Raw genomic sequence first — 20,644 nt, 5'->3', positions numbered from 1 at the left:
GGATTTATATAGTAGCATTATGATATTTTCTGTCTTCTTATCTATCCCTTTCCTAATGGTTCCTAACATTCTGTTTGCTTTTTTGACTGCTGACTGCTGCACATTGAGTGGATGTTTTCAGGGAACTATCCATGATTACTCCAGGATCCCTTGCTTGAGTAGTAACAGCTAATTTACACCCTATCATTTTTTACATACAGTTGGGATTATCTTTTCAATGTGCATTACTTTGCATTTATCAACACTGAATTTTTTGCAAACAGGGGCTGCTAACAGGGAGTTTCGCAAGGGAGTTCTCCAGGTGAAGGAGGAGCAATACAGCACCCTTTTGGGGTAAGTGACTGTCTGTAGTGTGTGTTTGTTTGTGTTTGGGGGTTACTAACTGTGTGCTGAGCTTGTGTTTGTCAGTCTGTTTGTTTGTTTGGTTGTTTGAAGGACCATGTGCTGTGGCTGGCAGTTGGAAGCTGTGAGCTTCAAAGGAAGGTTTGAAAGCTAGAAGCCTCTGGTAAGTGGCTGAGCCTTAATCAGTGGGCGGGGCATTCATACAGGCCAGGGCTTTATAAAGCAGTGCACAAGCGACCAGGGAGCTTTTGCAAACAGGGGCTGCTAACAGGGAGTTTCGCAAGGGAGTTTGGAAGGGGAGCGAGAAGGGGGCGAGGGTCCCTTGCTGGTTCTATCTGTTTTCCCTTTATTCCCCTTAAAACCTATAAGCCAACTACATTCAAAACTTCTTGCTTAAACAACCGTTTCAGCGGACAGGGGGCTGCAGACGGGAGTTTGACAGAGGGAGGCTTAAGATGGTTAGGAAGACCCGCAACACCTGTGCCAGCACTGCTTCTGTCTCCTCCACCTGCGCCTGTACCCAGACAGAGCGCCTGAGCATGGATTCTTCTACCCAGATCCTGGTGTGGTTTTGCAGAGACTGTAACTTGCAATTCCCACTTACTGATATCCAGGCTGGGGGGACCATCCAATGTGAGAGGTGCCTGCTGGTGGAATCTCTCAGGCAGCAGGTGGGGGAGCTACAGGAGGAGGTGGCTAGGTTGAGGAGCATCCAGATCCACAAACAATTCCTCGACAGTGTCCACGTGGAGACAGCTGAGGTAGCTGTCCCAGTACACAGGACTGCTGATACACCACTGATGGAGGAGGAGATGGCTCAGGGTGGACACTGGCAGCTGGTTACTTCTGGCAGCAGGCAGTGCTCCACCCCTGCTCCGAACCCTCCCGCCATGGTAATAGGTAACCGTTATGCTCTTCTTGATACAGGAGAGAAGGAATCACGCCCTACAGTAAAGGAGGAGAAGCCTCATACCCCTAAGGCTGGGAGGTCTGCTGCCACCACTGCGAATAGGAAACGTAGGGTAGTGGTGGTCGGAGACTCTCTGCTGAGGGGGACGGAGGCGCCCATCTGTCGCCCTGACATTTCATCTCGGGAGGTATGCTGCCTGCCGGGAGCCCGTATCCGAAATGTTACAGAGGCATTGTCGAGGATTATCCAGCCCTCTGACTACTACCCCATGCTACTCATCCATGTGGGCACAAATGATACTGCGCGGTGTGACACTGAGTGGATCAAGAGTGACTATAGGGCTCTGGGAGTACGGGTGAAGGAGTTTGGAGTGCAGGTGGTATTCTCTTCGATTCTTCCTGTCAAAGGTAGGGGCCCGGGCAGAGACAGATGCATCATGGAGGTGAATGCCTGGCTGCGAAGATGGTGTTGCCAGGAGGGCTTTGGCTTCCTTGACCACGGAATGCTATTCGAGGAAGGACTGCTAGGCAGAGATGGCGTTCACCTTTCGAGCCGAGGAAAGACTCTATTTGGACACAGACTGGCTAACCTAGTGAGGAGGGCTTTAAACTAGATTCGATGGGGACAGCTGAGCAAAGCGCACAGGTAAGTGGGGAACATGGAGACCTGGGAGATGGGTCGGAAACGACAGGGAGTGTGGGCTATAATGGCAGAGAGAAAGGAAGGTCAGGACAAAACTGAGACGCAAGATCAAACCAGTATCTTAGATGCCTACATACAAATGCGAGAAGTATGGGTAATAAGCAGGAAGAACTGGAAGTGCTAATAAATAAATACAACTATGACATTGTTGGCATCACTGAAACTTGGTGGGATAATACACATGATTGGAATGTTGGTGTGGATGGGTACAGCTTGCTCAGGAAGGATAGACGGGGGAAAAAGGGAGGAGGTGTTGCCTTATATATTAAAAATGTACACACTTGAACTGAGGTAGAGATGGACATAGGAGATGGAAGTGTTGAGAGTCTCTGGGTTAGGCTAAAAGGGGTAAAAAACAAGGGTGATGTCATGCTAGGAGTCTACTACAGGCCACCTAACCAGGTGGAAGAGGTGGATGAGGCTTTTTTTAAACAACTAACAAAATCATCCAAAGCCCAAGATTTGGTGGTGATGGGGGACTTCAACTATCCAGATATATGTTGGGAAAATAACACAGCGGGGCACAGACTATCCAACAAATTCTTGGACTGCATTGCAGACAACTTTTTATTTCAGAAGGTTGAAAAAGCTACTAGGGTGGAAGCTGTTCTAGACTTGATTTTAACAAATAGGGAGGAACTCATTGAGAATTTGAAAGTAGAAGGCAACTTGGGTGAAAGTGATCATGAAATCATAGAGTTTGCAATTCTAAGGAAGGGTAGAAGGCAGTACAGCAAAATAGAGACAATGGATTTCAGGAAGGCGGATTTTGGTAACCTCAGAGAGCTAATAGGTAAGGTCCCATGGGAATCAAGACTGAGGGGAAAAACAACTGAGGAGAGTTGGCAGTTTTTCAAAGGGACACTATTAAGAGCCTAAAAGCAAGCTATTCCGCTGGTTAGGAAAGATAGAAAATGTGGCAAAAGACCACCTTGGCTTAACCACGAGATCTTGCATGATCTAAAAAACAAAAAGGAGTCATATAAAAAATGGAAACTAGGACAGATTACAAAGGATGAATATAGGCAAACAACACAGGAATGCAGGGGCAAGATTAAAAAGGCAGAGACACAAAAGGAGCTCAAACTAGCTACGGGAATAAAGGGAAACAAGAAGACTTTTTATCAATACATTAGAAGCAAGAGGAAGACCAAAGACAGGGTAGGCCCACTGCTCAGCGAAGAGGGAGAAACAGTAACAGGAAACTTGGAAATGGCAGAGATGCTTAATGACTTCTTTGTTTCTGTCTTCACCGAGAAGTCTGAAAGAATGCCTAACATAGTGAATGCTAATGGGAAGGGAGTAGGTTTAGCAGATAAAATAAAAAAAGAACAAGTTAAAAATCACTTAGAAAAGTTAGATGCCTGCAAGTCACCAGGGACTGATGAAATGCATCCTAGAATACTCAAGGAGCTAACAGAGGAGGTATCTGAGCCTCTAGCTATTATCTTTGGAAAAACGTGGGAGACGGGAGAGATTCCAGAAGACTAGAAAAGGGCAAATATAGTGCCCATCTATAAAAAGGGAAATAAAAACAATCCAGGAAACTACAGACCAGTTAGTTTAACTTCTGTGCCGGGGAAGATAATGGAGCAAGTAATTAAGGAAATCATCTGCAAACATTTGGAAGGTGGTAAGGTGATAGGGAATAGCCAGCATGGATCTGTAAAGAACAAATCGTGTCAAACCAATCTGATAGCTTTCTTTGATAGGATAACGAGTCTTGTGGATAAGGGAGAAGCTCTGGATGTGGTATACCTAGACTTTAGTAAGGCATTTGATATGGTCTCGCATGATATTCTTATCGATAAACTAGGCAAATACAATTTAGATGGGGCTACTATAAGGTGGGTGCATAACTGGCTGGATAGCCGTACTCAGAGAGTTGTTATTAATGGTTCCCAATCCTGCTGGAAAGGCATAACAAGTGGGGTTCCGCAGGGGTCTGTTTTAGGACCGGCTCTGTTCAATATCTTCATTAACTACTTAGATATTGGCATAGAAAGTACGCTTATTAAGTTTGCGGATGATACCAAAGTGGGAGGGATTGCAACTGCTTTGGAGGACAGGGTCATAATTCAAAATGATCTGGACAAATTGGAGAAATGGTCTGAGTTAAACAGGATGAAGTTTAACAAAGACAAATGCAAAGTGCTACACTTAGGAAGAAAAAATCAGTTTCACACATACAGAATGGGAAGAGACTGTCTAGGAAGGAGTACGGCAGAAAGGGATCTAGGGGTTAAAGTGGACCACAAGCTAAATATGAGTCAACAGTGTGATGCTGTTGCAAAAAAAGCAAACGTGATTCCGGGATGTATTAACAGGTGTGTTGTGAGCAAGACACGAGAAGTCATTCTTCCGCTCTACTCTGCGCTGGTTAGGCCTCGGCTGGAGTATTGTGTCCAGTTCTGGGCACCGCATTTCAAGAAAGATGTGGAGAAACTGGAGAGGGTCCAGAGAAGAGCAACAAGAATGATTAAAGGTCTTGAGAACATGACCTATGAAGGAAGGCTGAAAGAATTGGGTTTGTTTAGTTTGGAAAAGAGAAGACTGAGAGGAGACATGATAGCAGTTTTCAGGAATCTAAAAGGGTGTCATAAGGAAGAGGGAGAAAACTTGTTCACCTTAGCCTCTAAGGATAGAACAAGAAGCAATGGGCTTTAAACTGCAGCAAGGGAGGTCTAGGTTGGACATTAGGAAAAAGTTCCTAACTGTCAGGGTGATTAAACACTGGAATAAATTGCCTAAGGAGGTTGTGGAATCTCCATCTCTGGAGATATTTAAGAGTAGGTTAGATAAATGTCTATCGGGGATGGTCTAAACAGTATTTGGTCCTGCCATGCGGGCAGGGGACTGGACTCGATGACCTGTCGAGGTCCCTTCCAGTCCTAGAATCTATGAATCTATGAATTTCATCTGCATTTTGTTGCCCAGTTACCTAGTTTTATGAGATCCCTTTGTAACTCTTCGCAGTCTGCTTTGGATTTGAGTAATTTTGTATCATCTGTAGACTTTACAACCTCACTGTTTATTGCTTTTTCCAGATCATTTGTGAATATGCTGAACTATTTACTTCTCTCCATTCTGAAAACTGACGATTTATTCCTACCCTTTGTTTCCTCTCTTTTAACCAGTTACTGATCCAGAGAGGATCTTCCCTTTTATCACAGGACTGCTTACTTTGCTTAAGAGCCTTTGGTGAGGGACCCTGTCAAAGACTTTCTGAAAGTCCAAATACACTATATCCACTGGCTCACCCTTGTCCACATGCTTGTTGATGCCCTCAAAGAATTCTAATAGACTGTTGAGGCATGATTTCCCTTTACAAATGCTGCATTGACTCTTCCCCAACAAATCGTGTTCATCTATATCTGATAATTCTGTTCTTTACTATAGCCAATTTGCCTGGTACTGAAGTTAGGCTTCCCAGCCTGTAATTGCCAGGATCGCCTCTGGAGCTTTTTAAAAAATTGGTGCCACATTAATTGATCTAAGCCGTAGGTACCATACCACAGTTAAAAGAACAGGAGTACTTGTGGCACCTTAGAGACTAACAAATTTATTAGAGCATAAGCTTTCGTGGACTACAGCCCACTTCTTCGGATACCACAGTTAGTAGTTCTGCAATTTTATATTTGAATTCCTTCAGAACTCTTGGGTGAATCCCATCTGGTGATTTATGACTGTTTAATTTATCAATTTGTTCAAAAACCTCCTCTACTAACACCTCAATCTGGGACCGTTCCTCAGATTTGTCACCTAAAAAGAATAGCTCAGGTGTGGGAATCTCCCTCACATCCTCTGCAGTGAAGACCGATGCAAAGAATTCATTTAGTTTCTCCACAATGTCCTTATCGCTCTTGAGTGCTCCTTTAGCACCTCAGTCATCCAGTGGCTCCACTGATTGCTTGACTGGCTTCCTGCTTGTGATGTACTTGAACAACAATTAGAAATGTTGATGGGAAAAGGTATGAAAGGGAGACAAAGAGTGAAACAGTCCAAACAATTGAACTTACTGATAGAACTCAAGATCATGCTTGGTAAACAAGAAAAGTGTGGGACCAGAAATCAGTGAACCAAAATTGGTGTGTTGCAAACTAGGCCTAACTGTTGGACAAACTAATGAGAAATTTCTGTCCCACCATTCCCTTTGTGGGTCCTTAAAGAATCTTTGGGGAGAAAAATTGGCTACTAGAGCAAGCTATAAAACTATACCTGGGTTCAAAAAAGAATTAGGTAAGTTCATTGAGGACGGGTCGATCAATGGCTGTTAGCCAAGATGAGCAGGGTCACAACCACAAGGCTGGGTATCCCTAGCCTCTAACTGCCAGAAGCTGGGAATGGATGACAAGGGATGGATCACTCAGTAATTGCCCTGTTCTGTTCATTCCCTCTGAAGCACCTGGCATTGGTCACTGTCGGAAAGCAAGTACTGGTCTGACCTAGTATGGCCATTCATATGTTCCTATGTTAGCTTCACCATCATGGCTGCCACCCCCCACCATTTTTTGGGGCCCCGACCTTCATTGTTCTGATCCTGAGAGATGTCCTGACCAGACCAGGACAGAGAGAAAGGGACCTAGATGACATCATCACCTGTACTAGCCCCAGCTGAATCTAAAGTACCACCTGGGATGAAACAGGATCAGACTGTAACACCAGCTCCAGTCCATCTCAGCTAACCTCTTCTCTTTCCCCACAAGACAGCTATTGCCATCTTTAATACCATCTGGGTGACTGTCAAACAAGATGCTTTTACCTTCTAAAACTCTCTCCACCTAAAGGGAAAGGGAACAAGGGATGTTGTTAAAATGAAAAGCCTATTTAACACTTAACATTTCAAACACTGTTTCTCCTTCTTTCCTTTACCTTTAATAAAAAGTTAAAAAGGATGTTCAATGGTGCATTTGCCATGGGACTAAGCAGGCTGAGCTCTCTGGATACCAAACCCCAAACCTGTTTAACTCTGTTTGATGCTGGATGGCGACTGGGTTACTTTAAAACCATTAGCCCGTATAGTGTATCGAAGTGAATACCCTAGGCCCATATCTGAGCTATCATGGGGACATCCGTGTGAGAGAAGCTGGGAGTTCTCTCAGGACTGTAGTTTTTTAGCTGGAGGACCCCAGGAGGTGTTGCCATCCCAGGGCGGCATCAGAGGCTCACTTTGAAATGAGCAGTTAGTAAATCTTTGATACCAAATATGATTGAAAATGCAACTGGCCCACAAAGAGCAAATGTGCTAAACAAACATAACAAAGGATTTTATTCCTGCTCTAAGTGCAAATCTCAGCACTTGCTGACACAATTGAGTCATTAGGGCCCTCCACACTCCCACAGCAGGGCAATGGTTCGATTTCTGCACTGGGGCTGGCCTGCAGAGATCACACAACAGTGCTGGTATCGACCATGGTATCGACCATGCGCCCACAATGCCACATACTGCTGCTAGGGAGCCTGTGGTCTCTAGGAAGTTCAGCTGAGACCCCAACTGTAGCTTGTGGGTAGATAATGGGGTGCAGTAGAACTCCTGAAGAATGAGTGATCAGGAGAGGTTCCTCAGGCCCAGCTGTGCTCCTCTGGGTCTCAGCTTCCCCTGGCTGGGAGCTGTACAGGGCAGGGCACAGTGGGGACTCTGCACATGGCTCGGCAGGATTTGGGGTCACAAGGAATGAAAATAAACAAACACCCCCAAAAGGCTTTCCCCACCAGTGGATTGTGGGGTCTCTCCCCAACTGGCTGGGCCTGGGCCTGGGCCTGGGCCTGCCACACAGCTGGAGTTCAGGCTCTCCCTTGTACAGAGTCCAAGTCAAGCAAGTGCCAGCCGGAGGGGACGGACACTCCTTGGGGTGGGCTCAGCTGGGACTCTTCCCATTCTCTGGCAGAATTGCCCCTGCTCTCAGATCTGAAGCAGTCAGTCCATGGGCTACTGTTTCACCTTTCTATTTCTGGCACCATCTTCCTCCTGCTCTTCTCAAGCTTCCCACACCTGCTATGCTGAAACCTGAGCCTCTCCTTCCTAGGACAGCCTGACAAGCTAGAACAGATGCAACCTAACACAGCCCCCACTCTCACCCTCCCTTGGGGGCAGAGGAACAGCCCAGCAGGGCTTGGATTGGAGAGCTGTGCACAATCACAGATAACTCCAGCCGCTTGTTTCACCCCGGGAGTGCCTCACTCTTTCCCACAGGATAACTGTGCTAGCAAGAAGCCGACTTTGATTTTGAAGACACTGGTGTCTATCTTCTCTCTCATGCACCCATCACCAGGTCTGAGCTTGAACATGGGTGGTGACTTCATGAAGGCAGCGAAGGAACAATGATGGAGACAGAAATTCCACTACCCTTCCCCATTCTCTGGGCTGGGTGTAACATGTCTTCCCCAAGCTGGGGTGACAGCTTGCCTAACCCTCCAAGTGGCAACAGGAACCTTTCGATTCCCATTAACAGCCACATGTGCAGGACTCTGCGGCCCCCTCATTCCCAGTAACTAAGGAACGTTTGCCTTCAGAATCAGTTACCCTTGAAAGGATAAAGTGGTTTCTACTTTGCTTTGCCAATCAATCTGCACCTCTGTTGTTGTGATTCAGGGCGCTGGAGTGGCTGCACTGCTCACTCGTGCTGACACAGCAGAGGCAGGTACTGTTTGCTGAGTGGAGCGTTGTGCTGGAAAAGGAGAAATCATGTGGTCTTTTGGGGTATGTCTTCACAGCCCGCGGCAGCGAGCCTCCCAGTCCGGGCCTACAGGCTTGCACTGCCGCGCTACTAATGCCCGAGTAGACGCTGCAGCTCGGGCTCTGAACCCACCCCCTCCCTAGGCTTCAGAACTGAGCTGCAACATCTACACTGCTATTTACAGCGCGGTAGTGCAAGCCCGAGTCTGTCAGCCCGGCTCAGAGACTAACTGCCATTTGCTGTGTAGACACACCTCAAGGGTTAGCAAAGCCCTAGGCACCTGCTCTCAGAGACAGAGAACACACCCCGCCTGGCACAGCTGGGGACCCTGCTTTGGAGGCAGGGCTTGGGTAGCGCTGGGAAGGAGGGGGGAGAAAACACAAGGGGCCAGAGTGCGTGATCAAACAGTGCCTTCCCCAGAAGGCCTCTGGGAAACACAGCAGCATCCCCGCCTGAATGACCAGCTGCCAATTCCTGCCAGCCACTCCGCCCCAAAACATCATCCGGGTAGCAAAGGGCCATCTCCAGAACGGGCCGCTGGCCCTGGCGGGAGAAGAAAGCAGCACAAGGGGCCAGCGAAGGGAGAGACTCTTCTCAGCACGGGCATTGGGAGAGCAGGTGACAACCTGAAGTATAAACAGAACCAGAGTGTGTTTCAACTGTGTTCCCACCTTAGCTTTTAACCCAGTTAGGACATGGGCCAGCCCCACCTGTGCTGAATGGCCAGGCTGGATCCCTACCTACCCGGCACGGCAGATGTTATAACATAGAACACACAAAGAATTGTTTCCTAGTGGAAAAACAGACAGAGCATGAAACAGACAAAGGACAGAGTAATTCTCCTTGCCGCAGGAACTGTGGGGTGAGGTTCTCTGGCTTGGCTTATATGAGAGATCAGACTAGGGGACCCCAATAGTCCCTTCTAGCCCATCTATGAAGAGAGATGAGCAGACAAGAAAGGGAAGAAAACTGTCTAGTGGAGGGGGCAGGAGAGAAAGCCAACCAACCATCTGCATTGTTTCTAAAGATAAATGCCTCATTGTCTTGGGTGCAAATACTTATGAATATGCCACGTTACAACCAATATTGTATCTGATTTCTCTTGATAGGGCTCCAGGACCATGTTCTGCCTCAGGAAGAGGGAGAACACGTTTGTGTCTGTGTCTGCGGGGAAGCACGCAGGCAACGGAAAGCAGGCGGGTTTGGTACACTCTTACTATTGGAATAGATGCCCGGGCAGGCTCCCCTAGTGTGGAATGCCAGGGCAATGTCAGCTGGGCACTTGCTGCTTCTGGCAGCAGTACTGGGTTTGGAAATACTTGACTAGCTAACGAAAGGTAGGAAGTTACTCCTGGAATGTCCGACGTTTGCAGGGGAATTACTCCCAGCCACTGGAACCACGGCCTGTCTGCTCCTGCCTGGCGAGCTCCAGTCCTGGGCACGCACCAAAAGGTCTGGAAGGTACGTGCCCATGTGCAGTGGAGTCCTGGGCGACTCCCCCTGCAGGACACTGGCCTTCACAGGCAAATTTGCTTTGCAGAACAATTTTGAAAGACAGACCGGGCAATAGTTGTGTTGACTGTACTGCTCCCCGTCCCGCTCAGCTGCCTGCCCTAGTCTGGAAGAGCCCCATAAGCTGCTGCCACAGGGTACGACCAGGATGGAGTGGGCAGAAGAAGCACTTCATTGCTTGTCAAGGGCACAAATACGTAAGAACCCAAATACATCCCTCTCCCAGAACCAGACTGCCTGATACAGAGAGAGGTCATGATGCCAGCTTACGGTCCTTTCACGGCTCAGTGTGGGAGAGCCTGCTCCCTGGACTTTGTGCTGTGCCTCTTTTTGCCTTTACAAAGGGCTGGGATGTGCTGTGCTCTGCAGAGATAGCCCTTTAACTGGCTGGATTCCCTTGGCAGAGCTGTGTGAGTGACGCATCAGCAGAGCCACAGGCCAACAGTAGAGACGTGGCCAGTTCCGGAGTAATCTACAGCACAGGAGAGCAAGTCCCTTTTCGAGGAGGCTTTGGACCCCCAAGTTCTGCTCATTCTGATACACGTGCTCGTGCCCAGCCACCACGAGACTCAACACTGCTGCAGTCAGGAGGCGAGGGGTGGCCAAGCGCCCACGCTGCTCCCTGCACGCCAGGGGAGCTGGAATTGGGGGTGCAGCCTGGACTGGGAGACTCGGGCACATGCTTTGTGCATGCTGCTGGTAACTTCCGGTCTGAGTGGCTCAAAGGCCAGCAGTCGCTCATGAGGGCAGTGTCAGAGCACTCCAGAAACTTTCTCCATCAGGGGGACATGCAGAGGGAAGCAGTGGAAAATCCCAGAACCCAGCCCTGGCTCCCCCCAATCAGAGTTTCAGGTCTTTCCCACTCTTGTCCCAGAGGATTCATGGGAGCCATGGTAGCACGAGAGCCATTTCCTAAGCTGCGCCGATGTAATGAAACAGATGGAGAAAGTGCGGTCCTGCAGGAGCCAGACACTCCACAGCAGCAGCAAATGGGAAAAGTAGAGAGGTCTAGCTGGCCCCTTGCCTCCAACTGGCCCTCTGAAAATGGAAGGCAAGCTAGGGGCCATGCCCAGTCCTCTAGCCCAAGAGCCTGCTGTGAGTGGGGGAGGAAGGTGACGGGACAGCTCGCCAGGCAGAGCACAGCACACACCACAGTGTTGTGGAGGCAGAGATGTGCAGAAGTGCGATCTCAGAGTCTCCAGCTTTAGGGCCCATTGATTTCAACCCACAATCTAGTCAGGGCACATTAGGAGTTTTGCCCCAAGAAATATGGTTTTAGGCAACACTACGAACGAGTCTAGCATACAGCAGGCTGTTCACTAGGACCCCTGGCAGCAGCACTGCCAGACTCCACCAGACATGCATTGGCTCAGAGAAAACTTGCTTACCAGGGGGATTTGCGCCATGATTTTGCAGGGAAAAGAGTCTGAGGCACCTTGGACCCATCTTTCCTTCTTCCCTGCAACTCCTGCCGCACAGCACTACCAACATGATGCCAGTCACACAAGCAGGAGGACATCACCTGCCCCAAAGAGCCAGCCATGAAGGAAGACTGGCTCACAACAAGGGCGACTGTGTTCAGCTATTGTAAATGGTAACGACACTGGGCTGGGAGCCAGGAGACCTGGGTTCGGTTCCCAGCTCCGCCCCAGACTTCCTGGGGGACTTTGATCAAGTCACTTGTCCCTCTGGGCTGCAGCTTCACAAGCTGTGAATCCCCTTGGGAATTTACACTGCCCATATCTCCACACTACCTGAGCACTGTGCACAACAGCAACGCGAGCCCAGGTGAAGGCCTCCTGGGGAGTCTTCTGACCTCCCTCCCAGGGCTTCAGCGTGCGTGGAGCACCCCTTGCACAAGGCGGGGGAGACGTGCCCGGGTCGACAGCAGGGCTGGGGGAGTGGGAAAGCAGGGACAACAGCTGGCAAAATCCCAACAAGAAACACACTCGCTTGTTGTCAGACCAGTTCCTCGGAGTAAAAACAAAGCCTCTTAGCCAAACACACTAGCATCCAGTTATTGTTCCTTGGCTGATGTGTGCAAGTAACCGTGAGCTCTGCCCCAGCTCCATGGCAGTCACACCCCTCACGGCAACCCCGCTAGGCTGGCAGAGAGAAAGGGCTGGGGCAGGGTGACAGGAAAGGAACCCGCCAGCCCAAGACCCCGGTGCAGTCCAAGAGGCTCTGCCCCCAAAGGTTTAGTCTCCCGCCTGTTACCCTCTACCTAAGGAGCTGGTAGCCTGCGTCTGTGGCTCAGTAGCTCGGCCTTTCCTGGTAGCCTCTCCACTATGCAGCCCCAGCTGTCCAGCAAGGGGGAGTGAATGATTCATCCCGAGTTCACCCTTAGATCTAATCCCGGCATTTCACCCCGATCGCAGCACACTGAACCCAGCCTGTCATCTAGCCGGCTCTCCCCAGTGGGGAACCCAACCCCTAGCACAGGGCATGGTGTCCAGCCAGCCAGCCCAGCTTCCCAGGCTGCGTCCTCAGTCCCCAAGTCCACACCCAGCAGTCGGTGCCTGCAGGGCAGAGAGCTGCACAGCAGTTACGCAGGAGAAAGTTGTAGGCAGTACAAAGCCTTCCCTACCTTCCAGGGTCTGGCCTCTTCTCTGCACTGCTCTGCCCCTTGCTCTTCTCCACCTCCTGCAGCAGGGCGGTTTGAACTGGGGTGTTTCTCCCATCACTGCTTGTGCTGTCTGTGTGCTGAGGCCCCCTGCAGTCAGACTGGGACCTGCGTTTCATGGCCTGGAGCTGTGCCAGTGGCACAATGTCACATCCCTGTGGCTGGTGCCATACGGTTTGCTGGGTGATGGCGTTGTAGTAATAGAAGCGATTGTTGTTCTGGTCAAAGAGCTCCCACCACTGCTTCTGGTCCGACTGGCGAACTCTCAGGTTGGGAGGTGGCTCCCAGCCACACTCACCGGTGGCCAAGTTGACATACATTCGCTCCCGAGAGCGGGGCTCGATGATCTCCACCCAATCCGAGCTGCAACAGCAAAGAAAGGCACAGTCAGTCTGGGCGGGAGGCACAAGGCAACCGGAATACCCCGCGGGCACGCAACCAGCTGCCTGTCAGTCCCTGGGCCAGGACTCGGGGTAGAAACAGGCAACCAGGCTCTGGATCAGTGTTACAGTGACCTCTGTGAAGGGGGAGCTATATTGGGCTGACACCTTTTTGGTGGAAGGAGGCCTACACAGCGTTTCACATCCTGCTTATTGTTTGGACCCACAGGACAATAAAGTCCAGGCTGTGTGTTCAGCTGGAGGAGCATGGGAGGTGTCAGGTTGTTACAGTCGCTCCAGAGCCACAGGCAAAGGGAGGCAGCTATTCAATCCTTAACAAAGATACCTCTTTCCAAGACAGCAGTTAGTCACTGACACCGGTTCAACATGACTCCAGGTTTTAAACAGTGTGACCAAAACCCCCTTTCCCACTTAGCTCCGCATTCCCTTGATTAGCCATTTGTTTCATACACACTAGTTCTCCAGTCACTATGAAGCCCTCTGTCCTCAAGAGGGTCTGATTTCTAGTGTAACAGCACAAGAAGAAAAACCTCTTTGTTTTCAGCCTGGTCTTCCAGGCACTATCAGAAAACAGCAGAGAAGGGCACATGCCCTTTCAACAAAGGGTCTAATAGCTCAGGCTGCCTTTCTGCTGAGCCGGTGAGGATCACGCAGAGGGGTTGCAACAAGCCAGAACGGCAATGGCAGGGCAGAGGACCCAGAGGCTGGGGGCATTCACATCTGAGTGCCAGGAAATACCAAGCCATGGCTCTCACATGCATAAACAAAGGCTCCAGGTGTGACCCAAGTGTTGCTGCTTTGTCAGGGAACCTGCAGCCACCACACATTGCACAGCTGCAGGAAATCGGGCCTCAGGACCGGCCTTGCACACAAGACTGGCACCTGCCTAAAGGTGTGAATTACAAGCTATGTTGTTCAGTGCAGATCTGGGGAAATAGAATGCTGCTATTTCAGATTCAAAGTGCCCTATTTTGATTTAACTGAAGTGGGATTTTTACCATTGAAGTTAATGGGGGAACTGGGTGTTCTGCACTTGGCCATTCATTTAAGTGCCTAACTTTAGGATCCTGTTTCTGAAAGTCTTGGCCTTCATCCCCATGCAGTTTGACCAAGAGGTCTGCAGTCTGCCCGTCCCGGAGGCCTCTCAGAAACTGTACTGAATTAAAAGCACAAACTGCTCAGACACGGCACTTGGTTCACTTTCATCTGAACAAAGGGCTGCAAGAACTCCTCTCCCCTGCACAGGTGAGTCAGGAAGGAGCAGGCTGGATCTGGGCAGGCCAGCCCATAAGAAGACCCCGGAGAAAGGTGACTTCAGGTCACTTCTTTCATGGGAAGGAGCTGGAAAGACTTTCCTGGAGAAGGTGCAGAAACAGAACCAGTGGTGGTGTGCTGGTAACAAGCATGGCTGACGGTGTGCTCAGAGTACAGCACAGCAGCAGGTGCCCAAGGCCGGCCCGCAGGGGTCTCACTTACAAGGGTCTCTCTGAAGGTTTGGCCTGCTGGGGAAGCCAAGGAGCTGGAGGAGTTTCCCTGCAGGGAGGAGAAGACACAAGCCCTACAGAAGTGAGATACCGTGTGCCACTAGAATGCACAGGGCAAGCAGGACAACTCAAAAGCTCAGCTGATCACAGAGAGCGGAACTAACAACCCATCCGCGATGAGCTCTCTGCCTGGTCCCTGGGCCAGTACAATAGTAAATAGCCCGGCCAAACGCCCAACAAACGAGCATATTGGGAAAGACATAGTACACCCAGCACTAGGCCCAGTATTAGGCCTGGGTAATGGGCAGAGGCCAGGAATGCTGTAGCAACATCTGCTATAGGTGATATTCATTAGCCACTGGGGGTAACTGGGCCAAACGATTCAGAAAACCCACCAACTCCTGCACAGGTCCCACGCTTGGGCACTGGCAGTTGTTTTACCTCCCTTTCCAATTAACACCTCCCCCCAGCATTCAAGGCAATTCTCACTTCTGTTAATCCAGGTAAGGATAGCACAGGTTGGCCAGGGAGTGAGAGCCTCTTGGTTTGGAGATGAAGACCAAGCACAAAAATCCCCTGGTGCCTGTACCGCAGTCATGGTGCGGCACAATTACATACTGACAAGGGCACATTCACAGAGCGCAAACTAAATCAGCCCCCACACAGCTCACCACCAAGTTGCAGATTACCTCTTTCATGTGTGTTCTAAATTGTAAAATGCCCCCACTGCAGCTGGTCCTGGGCACTGTAACATGTGTTAAAACACTGCCAAAAGCCAAGCCAGAGCTGACAAGAGTGGACTTTGTATATAAAATCCCTTCCTCATGCCTTTGGGCCAGAGAAGAGAGAAGGGTAATTAACTAGGGCCAGTCCGACCCACAGGAACAGCACATCCTAGCAGAGGGCCCTCCACACAGAATATTCTGATCTCAGATCCCAATAGTTTATATCTAGAGGGCAACAGCCAGCTTCACTGCTGAGGCAGAGCATCAGAGGGATGCAGCCTCTTGGACAGCCAGGATCCAAACCACACTGGGCTTTAAATACTGACAGTAGCTCCTTGAATGGCACCTGGAAGGGACCAAGAACCCACTCGTGTACCAGGCTCTTTATGGCCATGCCCAATCAGCTGTTGGAGCTTCTGACTGGTCTTCACATGTAGCCCCATGGAGAGCATATTGCAACCTCCAGCCTGGATCATGGCTAGGGCCTATGGAACTGAAGCAAGGCCCATGCCAGAGAGAAATGGTCACAATCACCAAGGCCAAAGCCACTTAGAAAGAGTCAGAAATTATCATGGAAACAGAAAGAAGGGGCCCAAATTGCCAACCACTTTGAGGGCAGCTGGCCCATCCCCACCAAACTCTAGCGTGTCCCCAATCACCCAGGATCAAGTCCACCTACCAAGAGAGAGATGTCACTGTCCCAGGTCCCAGGAGAGACACAAAACTATGTGACATCAAAGCCCTCGGGGCACCACAGCCCACCCACCCCCACTCCCCACTCTGCTGGCCTCCCGTACATATCAGTTCGGAAATGGGGAGCCAGGGGTCCAGCAGGAAGCGAGTAGCCTTCCACTCACCTGCAAGGCCACTTCTCCATCCAGAGGCGGGGGTGTTCGCATCATTTATAAACACCGAAGTAGAATTAAGGATACTCCAGACGGGCATCCGAGGCTGACCCACTAGCCCCAGTATTCACCCCAAACTTAGCGTGCACGTGCGCCTCCCTCCACCCCCGCAGGGAGAAGCATAATGCTCAGCCCACGTGACCACCATACACATTGCCAGGGCAAGTCACCACCTGAGCGCCTCTCCACTGACAAAGCTAAATACTCCCGGTAAGCTGGCGTTTGCTCTCAAATGGCCCTCAGCAAAACCTGCAATTGGCTCTCAGCCAGCTGTCGGAACTCACGCCGAGCCTGGATCTCCCGCAAGGTGCAGGCTGCAGAAGGGAGTCTCAGGTTATTTTAATCCTAGTTACTGACTAATTCAAATGTGTACCTTAATACCGAGAGGAGGGGACACTGCTGGGGTGTGTTTCACTAGAGCACTCTGTCCTTTCTCCACACCCGCGGAGAGGATCTCTGTCCTTTCAGCCTGCACGTGATCTCTACAGCAGCAATCTGAACAGACTGGGGGGTGGTGTGGGCATCAGGAATGCCAGCCAGGAGGCCGCTGCAGGACTTAAACGGGGAACGGGGAGGGCCTAGCAAGATATAGCTATGTGGACAGAAAGAAAAGGCTAGATCTCAAAGATGTTATGGAAGCAGCAGCAAAGTGTGAACACAGCCCAGACATGAGGGCGAGAGAGATGGAGGAGCCAAGTTATGGGCATGAGTGACAGGGTAGTGTTGTCAGCAGTGATAAAGAGACGAGGGAGTAAAGCAGTCAGCGGTTCCATTTCAGCCAGGCCAAACTTAAAGCTGACCAAGAGAGATTCAAGAGGAGCTGTCGAGACAGGTTGAGGGGGAAGAACTGCATTGAGAGACACGGGACAAGAATGGAGATATATTTTGTGGGAGAGGGCGGGGGGGATGTGGTCACTTGGGCCAGTGGAGGGTCTAGAAAAGGAGAGTTAGGCCAGCAGTGCAGAATAAGTGACTCGCATCACTCACTGGCTCAGCAAGGGAAGGGAGAGGGAGTTTCACAGCGTTTACATACACCAGAAAAATGGCAAAGTCCCCTGTTGCATGATCAAACTATTAATTCAGCAGCATTGTACTCAAGATCCCTTCTGCCAGCAGCAGTTTGCAAGAATTCAGCTCTGAAACAAGAGGAGGAGTACTTGTGGCACCGTAGAGACTAACAAATTTATTTGAGCTTTCGTGGGCTAAAACCCACTTCATCGGATGCATGCAGTGGAAAATACAGTAGGAAGATATATATACACAGAGAACATGAAACAATGGGTGTTACCATTCACACTAGAACAAGAGTGATCAGTTGAGGTGAGCTATTACCAGCAAGAGAGAGGAAAAAAAACTTTTTGTAGTGGTAATCAAAATGGCACATTTCCAGCAATTGACAAGAAGGTGTGAGGAAACGGGGGGGGGGGGGGAATAAACATGGGGTTCCTCACACCTTCTTGTCAACTGCTGGAAATGGGCCATTTTAATTACCACTACAAAAAGTTTTTTTTTCTCTCCTGCTGATAATAGCTCACCTTAAGTGATCACTCTCGTTATAGTGTGTATGGTAACACCCATTTTTTCATGTTCTCTGTGTATATATTATCTTCCTACTGTATCTTCCACTGCATGCATCCGATGAAGTGGGTTTTAGCCCACGAAAGCTTATGCTCAAATAAATTTGTTAGTCTCTAAGGTGCCACAAGTACTCCTGTTCTTTTTGCAGATACAGAGTAACACGGCTGCTACTCTGAAGTTCTGAAACAAAGGGCTCTGGAAGTGTAGCTATTTCTCAGGACAGAGGGAAGGCAGGAAGTAAATATTGAAAGCAACTTCACAACCCCTTCTAATGGCACCAATCTCTGGCTGTGTTTGTGTTGCTGCTAACTATAGTCTGCTGCTCTTAGTGTTTACTTTTACCTTTGTGTGCAAAGGCAAATTAACCTGAGATTTGGGCTTCTGACCTCTTTGTTCTGGTAAATATCTGGAAGCTGTAAATTGCCAGGCTGCAATGAAACAAAGGGACATTCAGATCACTCTGTACCACACTCCACTTCAATTACTCTTATGTGTAAAGAAAGAGTCAAAACAACAAAAGGAAAAAGAGAGAGAGGGAGGCAGCACATTCCTAGAGAGAAGCCAGCACTGGGCTGACACAATCCAAGTTTGAACATCAGATCAGGAACTCTGCAAAGCTGTGCTAAACCCAGGATCTTAGACAGATAACATCCCAGCTTGGAGTGTCCGGCTGAACATAAAATAATCACAAACCAGCCTTATCAGGTCAAAGCAAAGTGCCCCTGGCCGTAATGTGAATGTGAGGGGACAAGAAGGAATTAGCATGAAGGTTAGAGAACAGCCTGCATCATAAAGTTCAGATCCAGATCCCAACTCAGACGAAGTTCTGTTCCAGGGTTTTACTTCTGCCTATTGTAGGGTACAGTCTAGTCACAAAGTCTGGATTTACTTCTGCATTTCCCCAAGGGTGAAAAAGTATGGATCCATGGTTTTAGTTCAGGCTAGGGTGACCAGACAGCAACTGAAAAATCGGAACAGGGGGTGGGGGGCAATAGGCACCCATATAAGACAAAGCCCAAAATATCGGGATTGTCCCTATAAAATCGGCCCTAGGTCAGGGCCATGTCAAGTAAAACCCAGAGCAAACCCTTCCCAGGGCTTTTTGCCTGGCCTTCTCAGGAGCAAACTCTACAGGGTGTATGTGCATCTTCAGTCATCTTGGCTGAAATACAGTAACACTCCAGAAGCCCTACCTGACCAGGTCTCTAGACTTGGTAACAGGTTTGTCATGTAGTCAGTAACCAAAGCTTGAAATGATTCATTTGGCTGGCAAATAAAGCCACCCTTTGAACCACAGAAATACAGCCCCAGCATGTAGCCTCTATTATTACATAGATTTCAGATGTTTCCTTTGCATTCTGTAAATACACAAATGCATTCCAAGGGTTGTACCACTTTGAAAATAATGCGCAGCTCTGGGCTGCTTGCTATGGAACTTCCGGAAAAGACCAACAGCAAAGGCATTTACGCTTGTCCCCGAAATGTTCCTCCATTGCACTGGTGGCAGCGCTGCAGGGAGCACTAGCATAGATAAAGCACTGTGGCTACCAGCATTTTAAGCACCGTGCCCACTAGACATGCTCTGAGATGGTACCTAAAATGCCAGTGGGCACACAGTGGGGGCCTTATCTGTTGTACAATTAGGAGCTACACAGAAGCTAGTGCAATGGTGAGAAGTTTTACGGGAAAAGGCTAGTGTCAACACTTCCTCAGGAAGGAGTGAAACACAGGCTTTTGCGCCATCCTGCTGTCTGTGGCAGGTGCACTGAGCTGGGCAGACATTTTACCCATTGATCTGCTCCATGGGAACCCACACAGCAGAGCTACAATGCTCTGATGGCAACAGCTTTCACCATTTACTATAGGGAGGCTTGCTGCAAACTGACTTGCCAGCCTCCTCCATGCCCAGGTCAGCCAGCTAGCTCAGCTCCAGAGCTCCCCCAACCCTTTCCCAGCACAGAGAATGCAGGAGATGGGAGCGGGAATACTTCACACAGGCAGAGGAGCTGTCCTCACAGGCTGGCTCCATCCCTCTCTCCCTCTTTAACAGCCCTTCAAGGCTGACATTTTATTTACTTTAAACGCTATTTTATAAACTGGGCAGAGAAATGGGGAGGCTGTAGCTCGCTGTCCTCCTGCCAAGCTCCATGCCAGATTTAACTTGCATCTGCAAACTCTTCTCCTTCAAAGACAATCCAACTAAGTTTGACTCTCCCCCAGACTCCAGCTCCCGGGGACCCTGCTCGGCTAAGGCCAGGAACTGCAGAGCCCACCTCTAGCTTTCATAACCTTCCACTGGCCCAATCAATATTTCAGAGTGAAAGTCTTCAGCACACCTGTTATTCTGCAGCCCTTTGGACCAGCTCCCGATGACAAGTCCTGCACAATGACAAGCCTTGCACAAAATCTGCACAGTCACTGCGAGGGAAAGAGAAAACACCAGCCTGCTAAGCCCTGTCACTTTCAAACCCCCAGGGCACTGCATATTATCCATTTGACTCATGGGAAAGCGGAGGTGGGAGAGTGGAGCATTTACCTACCCTTGAAACAGGGGAGTCCACTGCACACCTCATTTGGCCCAGGAAGCAGTGTTCTATGGTAGGAGGAAAACCCAGACTTTGCCCACCTACAGGCCCCATAGGCAGTGCACCATTAGCCTGAGGTCATCACATTTTTATTAAATGGAACCAATTGCAGCAATGCTCGACTTTACTATAGAAACACAAGCCATGGAGATTACAAATGCCAGCATGCAATGCTTCATCTAGAACCCTAGCACGGGCCA

The 20,644-nt window shown here is 49.5% G+C and overlaps 1 protein-coding gene across 7 annotated transcripts in view; it reads right to left on the bottom strand.

Annotated features, from left to right (window-relative positions):
• The window catches only part of LOC101941845 (rho GTPase-activating protein 39-like), a 134,444-nt gene that overhangs the window by 57,820 nt on the left and 55,980 nt on the right, over nt 1–20,644 (bottom strand). For 3 of the 7 annotated variants that reach the window (XM_065565647.1, XM_065565650.1, XM_065565648.1), the window contains exons 1-2: nt 16,234–16,268; nt 12,731–13,129 (exon numbers count right to left, since the gene is read on the bottom strand). In XM_065565647.1, the coding sequence (XP_065421719.1) occupies nt 12,731–13,129; nt 16,234–16,253 (419 nt within the window). In that variant the 5' untranslated portion in view covers nt 16,254–16,268. Of the gene's footprint in view, nt 1–12,730; nt 13,130–16,233; nt 16,330–20,644 lie in introns of those variants that run through there. The other 4 variants (XM_005295454.4, XM_042854948.2, XM_024105119.3 and 1 more) reach the window with 2 other exon arrangements.

The sequence above is a fragment of the Chrysemys picta genome, chromosome 13 (genome assembly GCF_011386835.1).
Source record: "Chrysemys picta bellii isolate R12L10 chromosome 13, ASM1138683v2, whole genome shotgun sequence".
NCBI lineage: Eukaryota > Metazoa > Chordata > Testudines > Emydidae > Chrysemys > Chrysemys picta.
The sequence above is the reverse complement of the archived record's forward strand: the minus strand, read 5'-3'. Positions and strand labels throughout refer to the sequence as shown.